A 23,112-nucleotide genomic window follows, 5' to 3' on the forward strand; every position below is an offset into this window, starting at 1 on the left:
ATTTTTTAACGACCATTATTTAAAATTATTTATTTTTTTATATGACCATTTTTTGTGATTATTTAGTTATTTTATATGACCATTTTTAAATATTATTTATCAATTTTATACGACCATTTTTTGTAATTATTTAGTTATTTTATATGACCATTTTTAAATATTATTTATCAATTTTATACGACCATTTTTTGAAATTATTTAGCAATTTTTAACGACCATTATTTAAAATTATTTATTTGTTTTATATGACCATTTTTTGTAATTACTTAGTTATTTTATATGACCATTTTTAAATATTATTTATCATTTTATACGACCATTTTTTGAAATTATTTAGCAATTTTTAACGACCTTTTTTAAATTATATGATATATATTATATACCTATATTATATTTTTATATATAATTATATGATTATATAATTTTTATATGACCTTTTTTTATTTATCAATAATAATATAATTTTTAATTTTGCGAGCAATTATTTCTTTTCGATGAATTGTCGTTTACGAGTAATTGTTTTTCGATCAATAGTTTTCGATCAATTGTCATGCGATCAATTGTTTTCGATCAATTGACATGTATCCATTCATGTTAGCGTTAATTTGTTGATTAGTAGATACACAAAAATTTAAGTCATATTTTATAGTAGACAATGTATTCACCACATATTTTTGAAACTCTAAAAACAATAAGATTAATAAAGTAACATAATTATATATATATATAATATATTATTACAAAGTAATTTAATACATACCAGCTAATGACATTGTAGGTTCAATACCAGTTTTACCGTTACTTAGCGTAAGGCCTAGAGAAAAGAAACAATTAAATATCAGTCGATTAAGAAATTGTGTAAGTATTAGTATCAACATTTACCTTGATTTGAAGCAGTAGAAGATGATGTTTTCAAAGTAAGAGCAGATGAGAAATCGTCAGGATTGTGTTGTTTAAAACATGATTTTTCAGAAAAATCTAAATCGATAATATTGATTATTTTTAATGAAACTATGTAATATAAGGTATAATATAAAAAAATATAAGAAATTCTTACCATTCAATTCTAATGCTTCTTGAAAATCATCAAAAAGTTTTCTTTTTGATGAAATATTACACTGGGATTTAGATAATGTTTCCATTTCAGATATTTTGAATGAAGCAAATAAATCTAAAACAATAATAATAATAGTATTTATTGAATTGTATTTATTATTTATTGTTAATAATTTTAAAAATTACCTTTGGAGTTTGAAGCCTTGGTAGGCTGGGTATAACATAAACACTATTTTTGTGATTTCAATAGATTAGAATGTGATAATGTTTTTGTGTTAGGAAAAGATTTTTCATTCGGTGAATAAACAATGTGCACGTTTTCATTATTATCATTTGAAAAAATTTGACACATTCGACTTGAATCTAAAATCAATTATTTTTTATAATCAATAATCATATACCTACTTAATAAATATATTTAAAATATAAAAATAACTAAAATGTGGTATTTATAAGCAATAAACAGATGTTTAGGCAGCTGTAACAATTTCAATAAATATATTACTTTAATAGATACATTGAAAATGTTATAATATTATAATGTATATTACTAAAATAGTTTGATATCAATTTTAAGTAAGTAATAATAACGTATATATAAATATATTTTTTGTTTTTTCCTAACAGATTTTTGGAATTTGTTACCTATGTGTACGGTGAAATCTGGATCTAAATCAGAGGAATCCTTTGATTCACTGTCACTAACTAATTCTTTATTCACTAAAAAATACAAATTATTATAAAAAAGGGTAATTTTGTATTCATTATTAATAATTAAACTTATATAGATGATATAATATGTGTATACAGTATACACTGTATATTATATTGTACTTACAAAATATACCAGGTGAACTTTTAATAGTCATTTTTTCTTGTTCCTGTGATGGTGAATTATCAATTATTTTTGTTCCGCGGATTTTAAATTTTCAGTTTCTAATAAGTCACTTGATTCTTGAGCGATTCTAGCTTTGTATTTTGCTTGTTGATATGTATCTAAACAAAATAAATGTAAATGATACTATATTGTTAGTAAAAGTTTCAATATTATGTTAAATATAAAATATTAAATGCACCATAATAATAATAATTATATTTACCATAACAAGTCCCCAGCTTTCTGGCAATATGCCATTTAAAATCTTTTTTGTTTAGTTGTTATTTTTTTATAACAATTTTTTTGATGTTTGAAATTTTTATTGGCCATGCACACAGCCCATTTTTGTACCAACTACTTGGTACAACGTTAACTGTGTTGTCTTTTTTGAAGTGAATGACATACCACATACTTAAAGAAAGCTATAACATATTAATTTAATTTATAATAGTGACTAGTTCATATATAATAAATATTAAATAACACATAAACTATAAATTACCTAATTAACTATATCTGATGATAATAACCACAATACAGTAGGTACTAATTATGACGTGTAAACATTGTTATTTTGAAAAATTTTGTCAATTTACATATTATATTATATTTATAATACAGTTTAATATTTATTTACATATTTTATATTTACATTATTAAAAACAATTTTTAGATATCTGTATGGAGTATTGGCATAGCATAAGTGTAGTTATTCAAATGTATAACCATCATTTTATATTTTTATATCAATCATATTCCAGACCTTAAGATCACCCATGATGAGTTTATATCATTGGATTTTGTATACCCGTGATATATTCCAACGGGAAAAACTTTAGGTTTCTTAATTTTATTTATTATATAAGCTTAAAATAGGCCAGAATTGACTTCCACTGGATTTTGAAAGATAAAGGCCATCAATGCTTATAGCAATTTTAATTGAAAAATCATCTTCGTTGACTACATAGTTTTGAAAGATCCTTTTAGCAATTCCAAAATGGTAATACAAGCCAGGCTCTACAGTAAAAAAAGTATAATCGTATTTAGATGTATGTAAAAGTGTTCTACTATCTTTAGGTAATGATGAAAAACATCTTGTGGGTTCTTAATAACGACAGTAATGAATTCACAGTAGTCTTTGGAACATTATGGTTCACTGCCCAATGTGCAACACCATCATCGAAATTTGGTAATGTTGTTGTATCAAGCACTAAAGAATTACTATTATCAATAATTTGAGTTTTAGGGGCATCGTCAACTGTTGATATACTAGGTAATAAATTTGGATGTGGTTGGTGATCAGTTAATGCCAGATCTGGACATTGTCTAAGATTTGATTTTTCAGATGTCAAGACAGAGATATTACTTTCTTGACTTTTATTATTTAAATGAAATCTTACTAAAAAAAAAAAAAAAAAAATGCAATGCAGTGATGTCCAATTTTTTAAATAATTATCTAAACTGAAGTAAGATATGCAATAAATCAATAAAGTAATATATCATAATAAAATTGCATGTAGGTATATTTATTTAAAATTTTAAACCGATTAATGAATATATTGATTTTACAATGAAATGTTTTTTTCCGTGCCATTGTGTCAATATCTTTTGGGACAGTCAAGTATTTAAACATGAGTAGGTACTTATATAGACAAACATTATTTTGAGGTACTTGGTTTAAGGCTTAAGCTAAGGTCCAATAAAGATATCACAATAGTTGTCATTCTAATTTAAAAAATATTATATAAATATAATATATAATATTATCTATGTATTAGATGCCTAGATTAATATTCAATAATGTAGGTACATAGTTTATAAAAATGTAAGGGGCAACAGATAGGTACCTACTAATACACCATAACTAAAATTTTAAATAATAATTATTAAGTACCTATTGAGTTCCTATAACAATACTTTCTCTAAGGATTTGCTATTGTTTTTAAATGATTATCACACTTTCCCTGTTCTGTAAAATTATAAAGACAAATTTATAAAATCTACAGTATCAAATATAATAATTATTGGCTGGTAAATAGCTAACATTGTCATGTTTCCTGATCACCAAAGCTACCTACACACAATAACATGATATATTACTCGGTAGTTAAATTCACTTTTTTTATTTTTTTTATTTATTATTTAATTAGATTTTTTTTGTGTTATATCCTGAACATGGCAAGGGTTGAAACATATAGTTACTACTATTATTATATTAATAATTGTATGTACCTAACATTGGATTTTGTAGGTAAAATTTTATTTTATTAATACCTAATCATAATAGGTACATTTTTAAAATAAATTATTAACAAATATTAATAAAATTAAGTTTTAATTGTAAGTTAAATTTATATAGAATGCCCTCCTATATTTTAAATCGATATATTTCCAATTCCAAATATGTAAAAACCTCTTCTTTTTTAAAACTATTAGTATGGTATCTTTCCAATTATACAACAATACCCAAAATTAAAACACATTTGTATTCTTAGATAATATGCATATTTAGTTAATATTTTAAACTTTTGCATAAATTTATTTACTATAAAATTTTGTCTGATGTAAATTTGATAGGCAAACATGTATGTATAGTATATATGTAAGACGCAACAATAATATAATATTATGTGTTTGAGTGTGTCATTCACGTCCTTATAATGAACTTAAATAAAATTAAAATAACTTAAGATTTTGCTTACCAAAACTGTTGGAATTTTGAAGAAGCCCGAACAGAAGCAAGACGCAGATAATCTGTATGATTTACTAATAGGCATATTGTAAATGTGTAATAAATACTAAATAAAATAAAATAATATTAATATATTTAATACATAAAAAATATTAAATAAAACAAGTTTATCGAGTTTAACTGAATAAAGTTACAAGAATAATACTAAGAGACAATCTCTGACACATCTGACGACAAGTCGGCAAATAATAAAATGACCGAAACGTCCGAAACCGAACACCGAAATTAATAATTATTATTAAACGCAAGAACGACAACAACAGTGGCCTTTCGTCGACCCGGCGTACATTATCCCAACTCGCAAACTCGCAACAATTCAAAACATAACGTCGGTCGTCGTTAACGATCGTAATAACGAGAAAACCATCTACGGATGATGCAATCAACGTACACATATAAATATAATACAGTATTGTAATCAATATAATAAGTAATAACGATGACAATATTATAATAATATCCTAAAATAAATAATAATATTAGATTAACATAATGTTTATCCGTTTACGGTTTACGACAAGAAACAACGGTATACAGCTACAGCACCAAAACGGCCACCGGGTAATAAAGAAAAGACCCAATTATTATTTAATAGTATTATTAAAAGCTGAAATAGCTCTATAGCAGCTACAACGGTGATACATATAATTACGTTTGATATTCGGATATTCCCCATAATATTCAGACAAAAACAAAAATTAAATTACACATTTACACTTATATACATTTGCGGATAGACCAATTAGCTCTACACGAAAAATTAGTAAAATTATTAAACTGAGATCAGGAATTTAGGTACAATAGTGTTGATGTAACACTTAAAAGTTAAAATTAACAAAGAGCTTGCCGGTTACAATTCAAAATCCAATATGATAGTAATCAAATTTGCATGCAACGTTGCTGCAATATACATAGGACATAGGTGTATAATATATATTATATATATATATATATCATTTATAACAGTGATCACATAACGAATGACAATAAGCTATAAATATAAATGTGAATCGCTTCAGCTTAAGCTTTCTAGAAAATATTATAAATATTAAATTATTAAATTACACAGCTATAGTACCTCTATACATATCATAATTATAGATTCTATAGTTTGGGTATTTTATTATTGTCATTACAAATATAATAGGTACTTCATTTTTATTGTTAATAAAAAAATTTTAATTTAAATGTCTACTTTAAAGATATATATATATATTGTACCTACTGTACGATATATTATTTTTTCAAGTTTTCAAAATTGAATATATGCACACGTCGTAGTAAACAGAATACTGCTTTCAACGTCAATTAACTTTATTTCTATATTTTCGTGAATATAGGTATTTAAAATATAAATTATATGTTTATGACCAGAATGAACAAATTTTCTGGTAAGTCATCTGCCCATCTGAAATGTTGACGTTATATAGGTAGGTACTGATATTATATTTATATTTTCGTTGCCCAATGATCACAATATTTCATTACGTCGTAGTCGCATATACTCGTATATCAATTGTCACTTGTCAGTTAAACATTACATTATACAGGCAATAATGAACAAGTATATATCATCTAAATACAAGTAATACAACTATATGTTGAATGGTCTAGGTTAAATGTAACGGTTATACGATGAGACAACGTGCATAAATATTGAACAGTGTTAAATAACCAAGTGCAGGTTTGTTCCATAAACTTTGTGGTTGTATACCTATTGTGTTTTTACCAACAGTTAGTGATATTATATAGTGAAGTAAAATGTGTATTATTATACTCTATTAAGTCTACAACTTAAATAAAATCCATCTAACCGTGGATTTTTGAATAATGATGTGTACCTAATACCTATATTATATATTGATGTATAATTAGATATAAAATATAATATTATAATATTACATAATTTATATACCTATTATATATTAAAATGTAATATAAATTTCATCAGAATACATTAAATATTGTGTTTATAATATGTTCCCATTTTTAATAAAAACATATTTATCATAATTAACAATACCGATTACCGATAGAAACATTTCAAAACGTTTTCATTAACCGCTTTTTATATTAACTTTGCCGATATTATTAAACGATGATGTGTGGAATAAAAAAAATCCACATAATCATCGTCTAAAGGCAAAATAAACAACCAATCAAATGCGAAGCTGAGACGGGTCGGGTTACAGCATTATATAATATAAAATATACAGGTCATTATATTATATTATTAATTCGTGATTATACTATTTATTTTCATTTATTAATTGATAAGTTAGATTTTAATATTAATATAAGAATCTTGATCATGGATGAAATTATTAGTGTAATATAACTCTTATACTAGTACTTCCCTATAAAACTAATATAATAAAATGATTAAATGGTAACAATAAATATATGTTTTATATATTAATTATTGTTACATACCATTATTATCTTGTAGATGTACCAGATACTGTAGCTGCAGATCTAAGAAATAGGTACTTCACAAGTATTTGCTTCTAATCCACCTCCATAAAATCAAGTCAATGATGTTATTGATAAAGTCATTATCGCCATTCCAAAGACATTGTAACAACTCGAAACCCAAATGCATAATGAAATGACTTTTCCATTTCAGATAAATTGTTTTAAATTTAACATTCAAGGACATCAGACCGTAATGCCTGTAAGGTTTAAATTAATAAATTATCAAGTCTATTATGATATATAATAGAAAAAATAATTTATATTATTAATTATGGTGATGCCACTGATAAAGCCTATGATACCAATATTCAGTTAACAGTGATACATATTGTAACCATATTGGTAACCAAACATAGTTTTTCTTCCGTTACAGATGAGTACCTATCTACTTATTAGGTTAGCGCAACCATTTCTTTATTATTAATGAGTCGATCCTGTACATTTAATTCGTCCAGTAGATGCTGTTCAATATGATGACACTAGTTCACATTCAATAGAAGGTATGTTTCATGTTTTATGTTATACAGTAGAAACTGTTTATAATAACACCGAATGTAATGACATACATTACAAGGTGATTACCTTAGGTTGATAGTCCCTGCAAAACTCTTATATGGAGGTATACAGACTATTATCATTGGTTATTATGACCTATTTTTCTTGGTTCCTTGAATGTCATTATAAACGGTTTCTACTGTATATAATATTATTATAAATAAAGTACATTAAATGTACTTTTTTGATTGTTTGTAGAACTTACCATGGCTAAATATATAGGTATGAGCTCATTAAGACGCATTTGCGTTCTGGGCTGCGCACGTATTACTATTCACGTACTATTCATGATTTGGCATGGAAATAAATCTTAACTGGCAGTGGTTTTCATCACCGTACTACGTCGGTCGGTGTATCTATTACCTACCACTGCCAGTGGCGGCCATGACACCAGCGTATCACGAAGTTGCGATCATACCTATATATTTAGCCATAGAATTTACTATAAGTACAGGCATACCCACCCTATCTAATAAAACGTAATTAAATTAGCTTAAAAATAATAATAGTGTAGTATAATATAGTGATCAAAAATCCCAGGAACGGAACAAACAACCGTTATAGGTGCATTTTTCGTCGCTTACAGTGTTAAGGTTTTCGGTTATTGTGATCAGAAACAATCATGTCAGAAATATAAAATATAAATAAGTAATTATTTACAGTAATATTAGGTACCTTGTGTACAGGAAAAACGAATACGAATGACAATTATCTTTATCGTGAACTTTAATCGAGTTAATCGTATCGAATGTAACCCACCTAATGAGCGATACTTCACATCGTACATGTTTCGTACATTTTTTGAAAAAAATCTAAGTTTGTTAAATCACGTACCTATGTACTTACTATTTTTACATGTTACAAAGTATATTTAATGATGTGTTCAAAAAATGATTAAAAATATTAAGATATAATAAATATACTTTAAATATTTAATTATTTTTACGTTATTTTCTACCTGTTTCAAAGAATCTATCATTTTTATCTTTTTTTTTTTTTTTTTTTTTTTTAACATAAAAATCAACTATCAGTATTTCACTATTATTGCTATAATACCTATTATTGATAGTTAATCAGTATAAAAAATAATTTTTTTTCTTCAGGGTTTTCGTTCATCAAGTGTTATTGTGGTGGCAAGTACCTACTCAAACAACTTCAAGACCTGGAAGATTTACAGAATCTCTAATAGGATTTCCCATAGACCCTGCAGCAAGATTTCCTACAGAATCTCCAATGGATTCAGCATCATCTTCAAAAACATCTACAAGATCTACAGCGAAACGTACATTAGAAGGTATAGTCACTATAATACAAACTAATAATGGTAAATCATATAAGTTTTCTTTAAAAAATGTTACTCTAATATTACGTTATTAATATATATTATATTCATTATATTTATTTAATATATTATATATATATATATATTTATTTTCTACTTCATTTATAGACAAATCAGATGAAGCATCTTCTTGTGCAATATGTTTAGATAAGTTGACTAGTGCTGGTTTACATAAACCAGTATGTTTGAAATGTGGTCATATTTTCGGAGAGCATTGTTTAAAAAGATGGATTTTAGTTAGTATTTTAGCAAATGATTTTTTTTTTGTACATTTTTATATGTTTTATATTCTCTTGTTTTAGACTGAAAATGAAAATGGTACAAGTAGTTGTCCATTATGTAACACAAAAGCGATTTTAAAAGATCTTAGAGTTTTATATGCTGAAAACGTCGTAACTGTTGATCATACAGCAGAGATAACTGCTGTTGAACGTAAATTGAAAGAGGTGAGAATTAATGAAAAATAATTATTATTGTCACAACAATAGCTTATCATTAAATATATTTTATTTTGATTATGAAATAGTTTTACTTTTATATTAATTATTGTCCTTTTTTTATTTTCTTAGGCAACTCATGCAAAACACTTAATGGAAATGGAAGTAGAACGGTGGAGATCGAATGCTGAAACATTGGATACCGAAGCTAAAAGATTAAAAAGGCTACTTTATGATGGTCACACTGAACCTGCAGCATGTCAACGAACATTTACTGTATGTAAAAACCAGAGCTGTGGAGTTATGGCATATAATAAAAATAATAGGATGTTGGTAAGTGTTGGTTAAATAGAGTTAATTTGTTTATTTTTTAAATTATAAAAACATGAAATTATTATCAGGTGATGTCACAGCAATCTGATACTACAACATTGGATTCGTACGTGATCAGAAAAATGGATGTGCAATTAATGAGACTTTCTAATGAATACATTTGTGCGCATAAAAAAGAAATCCGTGACATGGTGTTCCACCCTCTTCATGATCATCTTTTGGCATCTGTTGGTTTGGATAGTCAGATCAATCTAACAGATTTAAATATTGACACAGTGGTTTCTTCTATGAGTGGTGATTATATTTATTTTTGTGATATTGTCTTAATATAATTTTCAACCAGTTGTGTTTAAATGTATAGTTCCTGAACCTTTGTGGTCATGTTGTTGGGCTGGTGACAACACTCACGTGTTGGTTGTCGGTAGTCAAACGGGGTCCGTGTATTATGTAGACCGGAGGTGTATGAAAATTTTTAATTGTGAAAAAACCCAAAATCTTGGTTGCGTTTCACTTAATATACTCCCACCATCATCATCTCGATCATTCAAAAATGGTGGATTTTTAAAGGCGAGAATGGACCATTTGTCCGTACTGGAAGAAACAGTGGACAACGACTATTATACGTACAGAGAAACAGAATTACCGTTGACAGGACTCTGGAGTAGTACTTCATATGACTGTCAATCTAATCTAGTGCTAACATCTGCTAGACCTTCTGGTCCCTTCCACACAGATAGACATATTGTGTCTAAATTTGCTAATTTTAATGAAGAAGGACCTGTATTAAGTCAAGTGGTCACATTTTATGGTTGGTTTTGACAAAATTATATTAAGTATTATTGTTCGTTTTTGTTGTTTATAATAAATATTTAAAATGCATTTTTAATAATTATTTATGATGTTATTATCTTATATATATATATATATTAAAATATGCTTGTAATACTTTAAGGTAGAGCAAAGTCAACACAAATATATCGGTCGTGCTTGGTTCCATCAAGCGGTGGATACAACGCTGACCCACTAGTGTGTTGTTATGATGAAGAATCCGGTACCATCGATGTATTCAATATTAATAAGAAGAAACATGTTCATGATTTTAAGGTTAATGACTGTATTTTGGACCTGTGTCCCTTACCCGACATAACCATTCAAGGAAGACGTACAATAGCTGGATTGTCAAAAAATACTCTTAGTATTTTCTCTGTTTAAAAAAAAATAAAAACAAACAAACATAAAACATTGTGTTTTTGCATCTATCACTTTATAGTAAAATTAAAGATTTTTCATGATCAAAATTCTTGAGATTTTTGTAGCTACAATTGGTTTAATATTTCGTCATACTATATTAATACATTTTTAACTTAGATAGGTACATAATAAGTCTGATGGCTGTTGACATACATAATTATGTATTGTTTGTATGAATATTTTTATGTTATGAATAATTTGTCATTAAATTTTAATAATACCATATAATGCTTAAATTTTCAAGACTACATTACATGTATATTCTTAATATTACAAGAATGTACCAACTACCGTGTAATAAAATTTAATTATTAACGCATATCAATTCAACTTAGGTTATAAAAAAAAGTTTCAAAACATTTTGAATAACATATTAATAGTTGTATGGAACAGTTATGTGAATATAATATGATTATGTTTTATGAGATGTAATTGCTGTTGGTTAACGCACACATCTTTAAAAACTTATTCTTAGTTCACTTATTACAGAACATATTATAGTCTATGTTAAGAATGTTTTCAGTTGAAATCATGAATAAGGTGCCTCCGTCTGTTTGCAGATTGATTGCATGAGCTAGCCATGTTCTTATATCATTATCATTATCTTTATCTGGTACAGTTTTGTATTTGACGTTGGTCCTCAATACATCTAAAAAAAATTCACAGATATAGTAATAGTGTATCTTATTATAATAATACATGGCAAATAAATATGTGGGGTTTTTTTTATTACAATACAAAAATTCTAGTTTAATGGCACTTATAATATATGTATCTAGTTTTTTTTTTCAACAATATAATATAAGAAAATGTCTAAGTAATTATTCAATTATTAAAACTTTCAAGACAGAAATTGTTTTTTTTTAAAATATAAAATTTTGTGAAAATTAAGTTCAAACTTAGTTAAGTTTTGTTTTTAAAAGAATAATATGCTTTAATAATAATGCTTTTGTTAGCAAAATACATCACATCTACTTTAATAAATATCTAATTAATATTGAAGCTTTCAGCAATGATTAAATCAATTGATAAATACAAATCAAACTAGTATTTTTCAACTTTATTCTGAATTTAAAAATAAAATGATATTAGTATAAATAATAAAAGTAATTTATTTATAGAATACTATAGTTGAAATTGTTCGAATTAAATGGTACCACATGAAAATAACCAACATAAAATATTTGAATTTTTTTTGTTTTGAAATATCCATTTATAGTCAAGATATTTATAGATTGCCATGATAAATTCTGAGTTGCAATTAAGACTTTGAACATGTAAAAACTAAATTGCATTGAATTTCTTACTTTTTGAACATACTAGATATATACAATAAATGGTGATTAACATTTCATTTAATGTTATATGTATGTATATATATATATATGTTTTGTTCAAGTAAAATAATAGTATTTATTGAATTGTATTTATTATTTATTGTTAATAATTTTGAAAATTATATATTTAATAATCTATTTTTTTTTTCAACAATACAATATAAAAAAATGTCTAAGTAATTATTCAATTATTAAATCTTTCAAGACAGAAATTGTTTTTTTTTTTTAAATATAAAATTTTGTGAAAATTTAGTTCAATAAATTAAGTTTTTGTTTTTAAAAGAACATTCTATGTTACTATATCAGTTATAGTCGAAATATTTTTTTGGAACAGTTATTAAAGAAAATCAAATTAGAATTGAATATTTTTATAATGTTCAGCTCTTATGAAAAGAAGGTCGGTGTATAGTGATATTAGCAACAGAACAATATTTATTCATAAAATAGTCAATCAATTAATTAGGATGGTTACTTACAATTGTTATATAAGGAGTTATAATGAGCAATATTGGTAAATATCACATTTAAAAATATGTTAATAGAATTGATTTCACTATTTGTAAGCGTCAACTAAACTTAATCTTAAAAAAACATTATTCATCTTGTAAGAATGTACTATTTAAATAAAAAAATTAATTATTAATGTGAATCATTTCTAGTAAGGTTTTGATGAAAAAATTTCAAAAAATTTTGAATAACATAAATAGTTGTGTAATGCAGTTAAGTGAATACAATATTATTATGTTTTATGAGATGTTATTGCTGTTGATTAGTACATACACCTTTACAAACTTATTTTTAATTTTATTTGTTACACAGCATATATTCTATGTTAATAAAGTTTTTAGTTGAATAAGGCGATTCTCTAAACTGATTATCTATAGAAAAACATATGATATAGTTAGTATGAAATAATAAAGGAATATATATTAAAAAGAGATGTAAGACTAACATGGTATGGAACTATGCTAGTTGAAATATTGATTGGGAACAGTTATTTTTGAAAATCAATTTAAAATTGATTATTTTGAAAAGAAAGTTATTTTTTTGTTAAATGTCAATTTATTAGGATGGTAATATAGTCTTTAATAGAAATTAAAGAAAGCTGAATATTAAACAGATATGTTTAACAACAACAAATAGGAAACTAAAACATTACGTTTTCCGATAAAGTAATTATTAATTAACTTGCTTATCGTATGACAGTATAAAGAAATGATTGCGTTTTCAAAACACTTTGTCTTTTTAAAACATATACACTTATTAGTAAGATCTATATAGAGTTCTAATATACTAAAGTATTTTACATTTTTTTAAAAAATTTTAAAAAGTGTGATGAAAATTAGTTCTGAAAAAGTAACTAATTATAAAGTGATTAAAGAAATATATTATATAATATTATAACTGCAAACATTGGGCTTCTAAATGATAATATAGAATTTAACTAATGAAACATGATGTTAATGATTACTGAATGGCTTCGAAATGGCTTTGATAAGGACAATAATAAATCAAGTTCTAATTAATTCGTAAATTCCTCTTAATGAATAGTCATATAATAATTATAAGTAAGTATAAAAGTAGTATACCTACATAATTAAATTTTTAGTTTTTCAGTAATTAATTTTATATTATGTAATATACATTATAATATTTGTTTCTTTATACTTATGTTAAAAAATATAATTTTTAATACCTAATAAAAATTAAAAAAAAAAAAAATGGAAATGTCTTAATAATGTTAATTTCAAGTTAACCTTTAAGAAATGAAAGAGTTAATTTACATGAAATCAATAATAGTATTGTAAGTTAAATATTTAAAAAGTACCTATAAATCAAACATAAGTTATTAAATTTTATTATCAGATTGAAATGTACTAAAATGTGCCTACTTAGAATATTAAACATTAGTTATGTCTGTAATTTAATTCAAATAATCTTAAAATGTTTTAGCATTAGAAAATTAATTTACACAAATAAGCACTTTGTTAAAATTGTGAAGTAGCTAAAGAGTTATCATATTTTATCAAATCTGTTCATAGTTCAGTATTTTCACACACTCCTTTAGGCACAAATATCAAGGATGCTATGTTACTGAACATATCATCTTTTTATATGCCCAATATCACTTGAAATTTTTACGTTTGATAATTGAAAAGAAAAAATAAACATTTTATGACTATAATAATAAAAGAAATATTTCTGTATATAGTTTGCCAACTAGCAGGTATGAAATGAAACACTGCCCCATATCAATAAATGTCAGTGTTAACTTTGATATTAAAACTTAATTGCCATCATTAAAAATTCTTAAAAGCAGAAAACATTAATATTTAGTTTTAGTGTTATTTTAAGCACATAAAATAACAATAATAATTCTTTAATGCAACTCAAAAAGCTGTCCACCTGGTTAAGACATAAAATTAATAATTTATAGCTTTGTTTTTATTAGTTGTTGAAACTAGCTTTTAATATATGTTTATCGTTACATACACTGCCGTAACTAGAATACTCGAGACCTTTGTGCAAACTAGAGGATCTAGGTATGTGGCCGTATTATAATCTCATTAGTCTTTTTGAGGCCCTGCAATATAGTATGAGGCCTGTGGCCTGTGTGCGGTGCACACTCTGCACATCCAGTATTTACGGCACTGGTTACATAGTTACAGGTTTAATACTTAAACAAAATTTTGAATAAATGATTAATAGCAAAAATACCTAATAATCATTTAAGATAGAAAACAAATATTATCTATGCATTGGGATCTAGTGTGTCGGTTATGATAATCATTCATTGTTACAAGTATAACATGTGAATATTATAGACAATTAGAAACAAATAAATTAAAGATTTGCTTACATTACTTTCATTACAGCTTCCGGTGATGTGTAATCTTACAATCAATTATAAGAGACAAGAGTAGGAGTTGAAAATGCAGTGACAATAGACTTCAACACATCATAAAAATAACAAGACGATGAGAGCGTACCCAATGACGGACGACGGATACGAAAATAATTCAACGCAAAGATGGGAAAGTATGGAAATCAAGTGAGTTCTGCCAAGAATTTATAATTGTTTATATAATAATGATAAAAAAACGACGAGTGACGACAACAGATTTAGCATTACTAAATGAAAGACTAGGCCGGTGTGGTACACGCTGTTGCGTGCCAGTATCAGATTTAAATCCAGATAGTTATTTTGAACGAAAGTTAAACTCAATAACGAAATATGTCTTTATTGCATATAAATTAAATACATGTAACAAACAAAATAAGTGGCTGAGTGTCGTGAAAGTGCTCAGTTATTGATAGCTTTGGTACATCTGCCGTTGCTGGTCTTCAGGCTTCCTTATATATTGTGGTGCGTCACTTGTTTACGTCGAGTTGTCGCCTTCTGGGTGAAACCAGGTATCCTTGTAGTTGTTGTTGCAAATTCGGACACGAATTTGAGAATGTGCAATAACATCTCAAATGCATCATTAGTGCACTATAATTATTGATGCGCTTACTATCCCGACACGTGTCATGGTCATAGTAGCATCCGCATTACCCTCGATACGAAGTATGGTCATACTAACTTAGCCTTGATATCTCGTAGATATCTTATAGATATCTCGTAGCCCATAACAACGCGATCGAAGAATTTTGTGTATTACGTTTATGAGTCGCGAATTTGTTATATTGCAATCCTAACGACCTAACGTGTGTTACTCGTACAATTCTACGAATCGCGGCAATATTATAATATATTTTATGAATAATATTTCGTATTTTCGTAGTTTAGTGGTTCTAAATTGAATATTATCATTTATCAGTGATTAATATCTTATTCTTATAAACCGGTTAGGTGAATTTCAAAGCGGATTTGTGATAAATGGCGTTGATGGCAAGATAAACCACGATATAATAAGCTATTAAAATTTATGAGATCGGTATTATTTGAGATGTACCTATACAGATGTGTGAATATTATATTTTAAATCCTAGACGGTGGAATATGTAACGACTCAATTTTATATAATATAAATTTAATTGCGTTAGACGTCTTTAGTTACTGCTTACTAGCCGGGTTATCATTTGTTAATGCTTTCAATATCGGATCACCATGCATAATGTTTGCGATATGATTGTCAAAAGTCCTTAACCAAATTTTAATGAATAACAAACTAAACAGTACCTAAGTATGATCGTATCATTGATAGGATTATCAATTTCATTAGAAATCGCACTGCATGACAAATTAGATTTTCATAAAAAAATTTTTTACTAGGATTTCACTAAAAATAATAAAAAAAATTTAGTACCTAGGTACTTAAATTTATATACATATTTGGAATAGTGTTATTGCGGTCAGATATGACCTTTCATGCATTCGTAGATAGGTATATTTTTACATAAAAAATACTCCATATAAAACATCATTTTCAATTTTGTTTTTAAACAATATAATATAGTACGTACCTAAATTATATTATATTTTACTCTTTTCTTTATAAAATAATAACACAGTCTCTTATTATTAATATTTTATCAAAAGTTTTTTTTTTGTAAAGTACATATCAACTTAATATCGTCTTAATACAATATTTTCCATCAGATAAGAATGTACAGAGATTAAAAATAATTAATTATTAACGTATATCAATTCAAATTAGGTAATTAAGAAAAAGTTTCAAAAAATGCTATAAGTTATATATTAAGGTCGCTACTTGCTATTGGTTATGATTGCAGAATATAATAGTTATAGATAGTTATAGACCTGTTGTTATATTTTGTCAAAACCTTAACAACAAAAATAAGAATTAGCGAAATAAGTCAATGTCCACAGTAGGTAAATCTCAAAATCACAGCAATAGATTAACATAACAAGCTATACCAAGTTTTATTGTTTTACCACGAGATGACACATTATTGTATTTTATCCACCGTAGTAAAAAAAAAAATTGATATAACTTAGAAACTTAAGGGTTAGAAATTATAAGCTTATGTACACATCTCGCGGGGTCGGTAATCCACCACGGGTGGATTTCCTACATGATAATATACTGCTCGCATAATCATAAGAGAGTCTCGCGAGCAACGCCAAGCAGAATAACTATAATATTATTACTTGACTAACTCACTGACTGATAAACGTAGAGCCTGAACAATGATAGCAATGCTTGTTATTTACACGGTACATTCGTAAAATCATACCACAAATTTAGTATGCAATAAGTAAGCGTTTTACAAAATTCGCATTTTAAAGTTACAAGTTTTTTGAGAATCAAAATGGTCAAAAATGTCTAAGTTTTGAATACTGTTAAACCGAATATTAAATAACAAATTAATTAAAATTCGAATCATATTATAGAATTGGCATTTTCAACGGGCAACGAAGTGACGGGGTCAGCTAGTTTGTAATGAATAGTACCAAGAGATTTGAATTTAATTTGTAGAACTTTCAAAACTTAAATATATGAAACAATAGTGGTAATTTTTATTGTGTGTGTATTATTAATATCGTTTTGTTAATAATTTCGTCAAGAATTGTATTTTTAAGAATAATAATTGTCCAGATGCAATTATAAGATAAATTGAAAAACCTAAAATTAAATTTTATATTATTATTTAAATTTTTTATATAATATTGTGCATAAAAAATATTGTTAATTTATTTATATTCTTATATTTTAAAAATGTTCTATTACATTTTTTTACAACATTTTATGCAACTTATAAAAAATTATATAGCAGCAATTATTTTACTTTTTTACATAAATTATTATATTATATAAATATTTGTTTTGATCGAAAACGGTCTCGCCCACATAGATACCTACTTAATGTACCCGCTAAAATGTCTATAACTATAATTTTGGATCTATGATAGGTGCCTGTAATATATTAATTTACAACAATTATACATTTTAAATCAAAATGAGTATAAAAATACAAAATTGGTAATATCTGAAAAAAAGACTTTATAATTTATTTTATTTGATATATCTTAATATCTGAATAAAAAAATTATATTAAGGATGTATTATATTGTTAACATAAACACTAATGTAAGTATTAGTTACCTACTTATTAGATATTAATTATTATCTACTATATCATTTATTAAATTCTTAGGTGATAATTTAATTTATTACAAATATTATTAAAAGGTGAGATTTAAAAATAAAATTTGAATAAATTTAAGTGTAAACAATGTAACACTTTTACACTAAATAATATTACTTATATAATAATATTAGGTAATATAAAAGACTGTCCCTGCCTACAGTAGCGCTAGTTAATTCTATAATTATTACTATAACAATATATGAGTGACCTAATCATGCTTTGTCGGGTAACCATCTTATATATATATATATAATTTTGATTATTGATTCGTGGTACACACGTAAACGCAATACTATTAAATAGTATTTGAACTACAGTCTGTGGAAAAACATTATTATTTACATCAATTAGAATTAAATAATTTCAAATTTTAAGTAAGTTTTACACACTAAATATTTTTATTTTTTACGATTTCTGAGATATTATAAAGTATAAGCAATATTTTATTTTTAAGTAATAAATATTCAATCATTTTATAATTATGTACGAGTATATAAATGACTGCTATAATTACTACCTATGACTATAATATTGTAGGTATCTATTTTAGCACATTCCAAATTTTGTAATTTATAAAAAAAACTATCTTAATAATTAATTATTATATTTTAGATTATAAGTAATAAACATTTTTAATTGCGTTTTTGAAAAATAATATACAGGCTCATGCTTAAATTGTTAAGACTAATATGCTTCGCTGATATATTATGTAGGTACCTACCTACGTAGCTACGTGGATTAATACTAAACTATAAATAAGTACGATATTGACTATACTTTAAGCCTTTAAGACTTAAGCAGTAGGTATGCAAATACAATTTGTTTTTATAATCATATAAATATTCTGCTCTCTCATGTTCAATATTTAAAATTAAAATTAAAATGTTCAATGTTTTTACAAAAATATACATATTTAATACTTCAATAGCTATTAATTTATATTAAATATACTGATTATTAATATTAAATAGGTATACATTTTAATGTTTTATTATAGGTGCCTACCTAGTTTAATCGTTTGACCTTATTTTTAGTATGACCTTATACATTCGATTTTATTATATTTTATCGAATATCATTATGATTGTTTAAAGTATGTAGGGTTTTGTGTTCCGATTATTTTGTTTGAAATTTTTCCAATAACTGAAGTATTTCTATGGTATAAACACAATAAATCTATGTTATAGAAGTTTATTATATTAATAACTAAAGTAATCCACCCATTTCGTATATTTTTAAAAATTATGCTTCGAAAATTTAAATTACCCATTTTTAATTGTTACTTCTAATCTAAAATATGTTCAATTTGTTATTAGAAATTTATCAGGTGACAATTAGAACCAATGTCAAAATCCTTGGTGCATTATAGAGGTAAAAAGTAAACATTTTCCAACAGTTTTCAAAAAAATCGAGAAAAACAAAAAAAAAATGACGGAAAAATTTTGGATGACCAAAAAACTTGAAAATTTAATACAAGGTTCCTTATGAGTTGTTCTTATTGAAGCTAAAAAAAAATTAAAAATCGTTAGTCACAATTTTTTTTTATAAGCGTTTATAGTTCAAATTTTTACGAAATCTGTCGAAAAAGCGAAAATTTGCAAGTAATTTTGAAGTTGAAAAATCATAAAATTTTTTGTGTTAATAACTAAGAATTGAAAATACAACACTAAGTGTTCCATAAGTTTTCCTTCAAGTATCTATAGAGAAAACTCGAAGCATCATTATAAGAAAAATTTTAAGTGCGTTTGAATTTTAAATTTTTACGAAATCGCGTAACGATAACGATTTATCCTCAACGATTTTAAATATTTGTTATTATTTAAAAAGTATAAGTAGTAGATACTTTTACCAGTTATTTAGATTGGCATTTTCCTTACATGATTTAATTTTCAAAATATTTTGAGTTTTTTTGAGCTATTTATAGACAACTGAAATTTTCCATTTTTGGCCCTATCAAAATACTTGAAAATTTTATACAAAGTTCCTCATATGTTATTCTTATAGTGATCAAAAAATTATAATAATGCATATGCACAATTTTTTTTTTATTAGCATTTGAAGTTCAAATTTTGACGAAAATTCGTCAAAATTATCAATATTTGCAAATTATTTTGTAGGTATAATTCATAAAAATGTTTGTATAGGTAGCTAAGAGTTGAAAATTTAATACAAGATTTTTCATAAGTTTAGCTTACAATAATTATAAAAGAACTTTGGTGTATTCAGGCCATTAAAACATAAACCACCTTTTTCACCAACCACTGAAAATTATATCCTAGGCTGACAAATTATCTTCGTTCAGAATCGTTTTTCGTATACAATGATACCTATCATTGCATTCAAATTTAACCTACCCTAGTCCGAGGTCAATCCCACCCCCTAATGTACAGTAGAACGGTACCCACTTGCCCACTTTTTTTTAAAATTAATTTTAGAGTAAAATCAGCTATTACAAAAATTATACCAGTCATTCTCCTTCTTCTCGCCGCTATAACCACGAAATGTTTGAGAAAAGGGCTTAACCTATCTTTTATACTTTTCAGCCAGTATTTCAAATGTAAAATTTATGGTTCAGCTATGATCTATAAACGTTTTAAATACATAATAGTTTATATAATTACACTGGTTGATTCTTTTAAAAAATATTAACGTTTTTAAAATATATATATATGTTACTTTTTTTTATGATAATTTTGCATTTTCCATTCCTTATTCTAAAGCAGAATATTTTTAAAAATATTTTGAAATACAAATATATCCGACAAGTAGGTAGGTATAGTTTAAATGTCATAAGTAATTTAAAGTTGAAAGGAGCGCAATGAAGTTGTATAGCTAGGGATATCCTGCAAAATGTTAGACTACCAAGCTCATCTAAACTTTAAATGATAATAACCCCGTCAACCATAATATTCATCCATGATATTTACACATTATCGAAGTATTCTAAAATATATTCTGATTTATCTATTTGAAATTTTAATATTAAATATTTTTATTCATAAAGAGATTACAAATTATTAGTAAATAAATATTTGTATCTCTTATCATAAAGTTGTCAAAATATTTTTACGGAGGGGGGGTTAAATTCAAAATAATATGTTTTCCCTTCCCCTATGTTTGAAAACTGTCTCCACTTACCACCCTGTTTCGATGCTACTATTAGGTACTAACTATCTTATATAATTCAACCGAAAGCTACTGTAAGGTATTAAATGAGTAATTATTTTTTTCAGTTACCACTGTTATCCATGACTGCACAGAAAATGTGGACCTTTATATTGGTGGGACTATTAATGATGACGTGTGTGACAGAAGCAAGCCGTCTCAATCGTTTCATGTCCAATGTTTGTTATTTTGGGTGTTTGGCTGAAAGGGTTGCTTGTTTTTCATCAACTGGTGCCATCTTCGGCACAGTGCCTTATGGAATTATTGCTGTAACACCTGCTTTAGAGTCGTGCACAGTTGTATTTAGAATTTGCAAAGCTAGTTGCATTGCAATTTTAATATCACCCAAGATATAGAAGAAAACACTATATAACTATTAACTGAACAATTTCAATTGTACATATCATATAGATATGATCTTAAATCATGTCGGTTATGATACTTTTTATTACTTTTTGTAGTCTTGTAGGTATTAAAAAGTAGATACGATTTATGTATAGGTACCACTAAATTGGATTATAACATTTAGTTTTATAACTCTTATTATAGGTATTGTGTTAGAAAATATTAGTTATTAATTAATAAACTCGAGTCTTTGAATTTATATTGTTTAAAATTTGTTATGAATGTTACCTTTTAGTTTTTACTAATATAAAGTTATATTTTAAAACAAAGCAATATTATTGGTTTCCAATCATCTAGGTAGGTAGTTAATATTTCATCCATTGAATATCTGAATTGGCTTTCAAATTGTGACTATCTATCTACTTAATTAGCTTATCCAATAAATATATTTAAAAATACACAGGTTACTAAAAGAATAATATCTAAATTACATTTTAGCGATTTCAACATTTTTTTTTTCTATGGATAAATTGTAAGTAAATATAAATGTAATTTTAAAATTTTGAAATCATCAATAATTTATAAAAAAAATTATGAATTCATTGTACCTATGTGATTAGTGCAATTTTAGAATTAAAATGATCATGAAACTCGGGAAATAAAAATTAAATTGTGATAATCTTATTATTTTAAAGTCACATAGAACCCCCGCGTAAATCAAGTTACAGGTATAAAGATTTAATAATTTTGAATAATTAGTAAATCAAATAAAAAAAAAACAAGTTATTCATAAAAATCATAAAAAAATAAGGTAATATATTATTTATATTTTTACAATAATAAAATACATAAAAAAAATTAAAAGCTTTAAATAAATAAAAGAAGTAATCTATATTGATTTTTTTAGTTAACATTAAACATTTATTTAAAGCAAAATAATAAATAATTACGTTGTATTAATTTTATAGACAATCATAAAAAATAACAACAAAATAAATGCATTAATTATTACTTTTAAATTATTGTAATAATAAATTATTTTTAAATTTAACAACAATATAATTTTTACT

At 25.5% G+C, this 23,112-nt stretch overlaps 2 protein-coding genes and 1 long non-coding RNA gene across 5 annotated transcripts in view; 2 read left to right on the forward strand and 1 right to left on the reverse strand.

Annotated features, from left to right (window-relative positions):
• Positions 1-11,039, forward strand: part of LOC126552394 (E3 ubiquitin-protein ligase RFWD3-like) — a 28,517-nt gene extending 17,478 nt beyond the window's left edge. The window contains exons 2-8 of the mRNA XM_050207095.1: positions 8,819-9,009; positions 9,166-9,293; positions 9,360-9,503; positions 9,627-9,827; positions 9,896-10,121; positions 10,189-10,635; positions 10,780-11,039. Coding sequence (XP_050063052.1) covers positions 8,949-9,009; positions 9,166-9,293; positions 9,360-9,503; positions 9,627-9,827; positions 9,896-10,121; positions 10,189-10,635; positions 10,780-11,039 — 1,467 coding nt within the window. The 5' untranslated portion in view covers positions 8,819-8,948. The remainder of the gene's footprint in view (positions 1-8,818; positions 9,010-9,165; positions 9,294-9,359; positions 9,504-9,626; positions 9,828-9,895; positions 10,122-10,188; positions 10,636-10,779) is intronic.
• On the reverse strand, positions 549-1,405 carry LOC126552393 (uncharacterized). Its single transcript, XM_050207094.1, has 5 exons — positions 1,243-1,405; positions 1,058-1,171; positions 883-978; positions 761-814; positions 549-682 (listed from the first exon to the last, which is right to left on the reverse strand). The coding sequence occupies exons 2-5, from the start codon at positions 1,140-1,142 to the stop codon at positions 549-551; spliced, it is 369 nt and encodes a 122-aa protein (XP_050063051.1). The 5' UTR covers positions 1,143-1,171; positions 1,243-1,405.
• A 3,853-nt stretch (positions 11,040-14,892) lies between the features above and the next one.
• On the forward strand, positions 14,893-22,283 carry LOC126552113 (uncharacterized). 3 transcript variants are annotated; one of them, XR_007605957.1, is made up of 3 exons: positions 14,893-14,958; positions 15,292-15,467; positions 21,766-22,283. It is a non-coding gene; the product is annotated as an uncharacterized LOC126552113 (long non-coding RNA). The 3 variants fall into 3 exon arrangements; XR_007605959.1 differs by lacking the exon at positions 14,893-14,958 and adding an exon at positions 14,987-15,227; XR_007605958.1 differs by lacking the exon at positions 14,893-14,958 and adding an exon at positions 14,987-15,218.
• Positions 22,284-23,112: the final 829 nt, after the last annotated feature.

The sequence above is a fragment of the Aphis gossypii genome, chromosome X (genome assembly GCF_020184175.1).
Source record: "Aphis gossypii isolate Hap1 chromosome X, ASM2018417v2, whole genome shotgun sequence".
In the NCBI taxonomy this organism is placed as follows: Eukaryota; Metazoa; Arthropoda; class Insecta; order Hemiptera; family Aphididae; genus Aphis; species Aphis gossypii.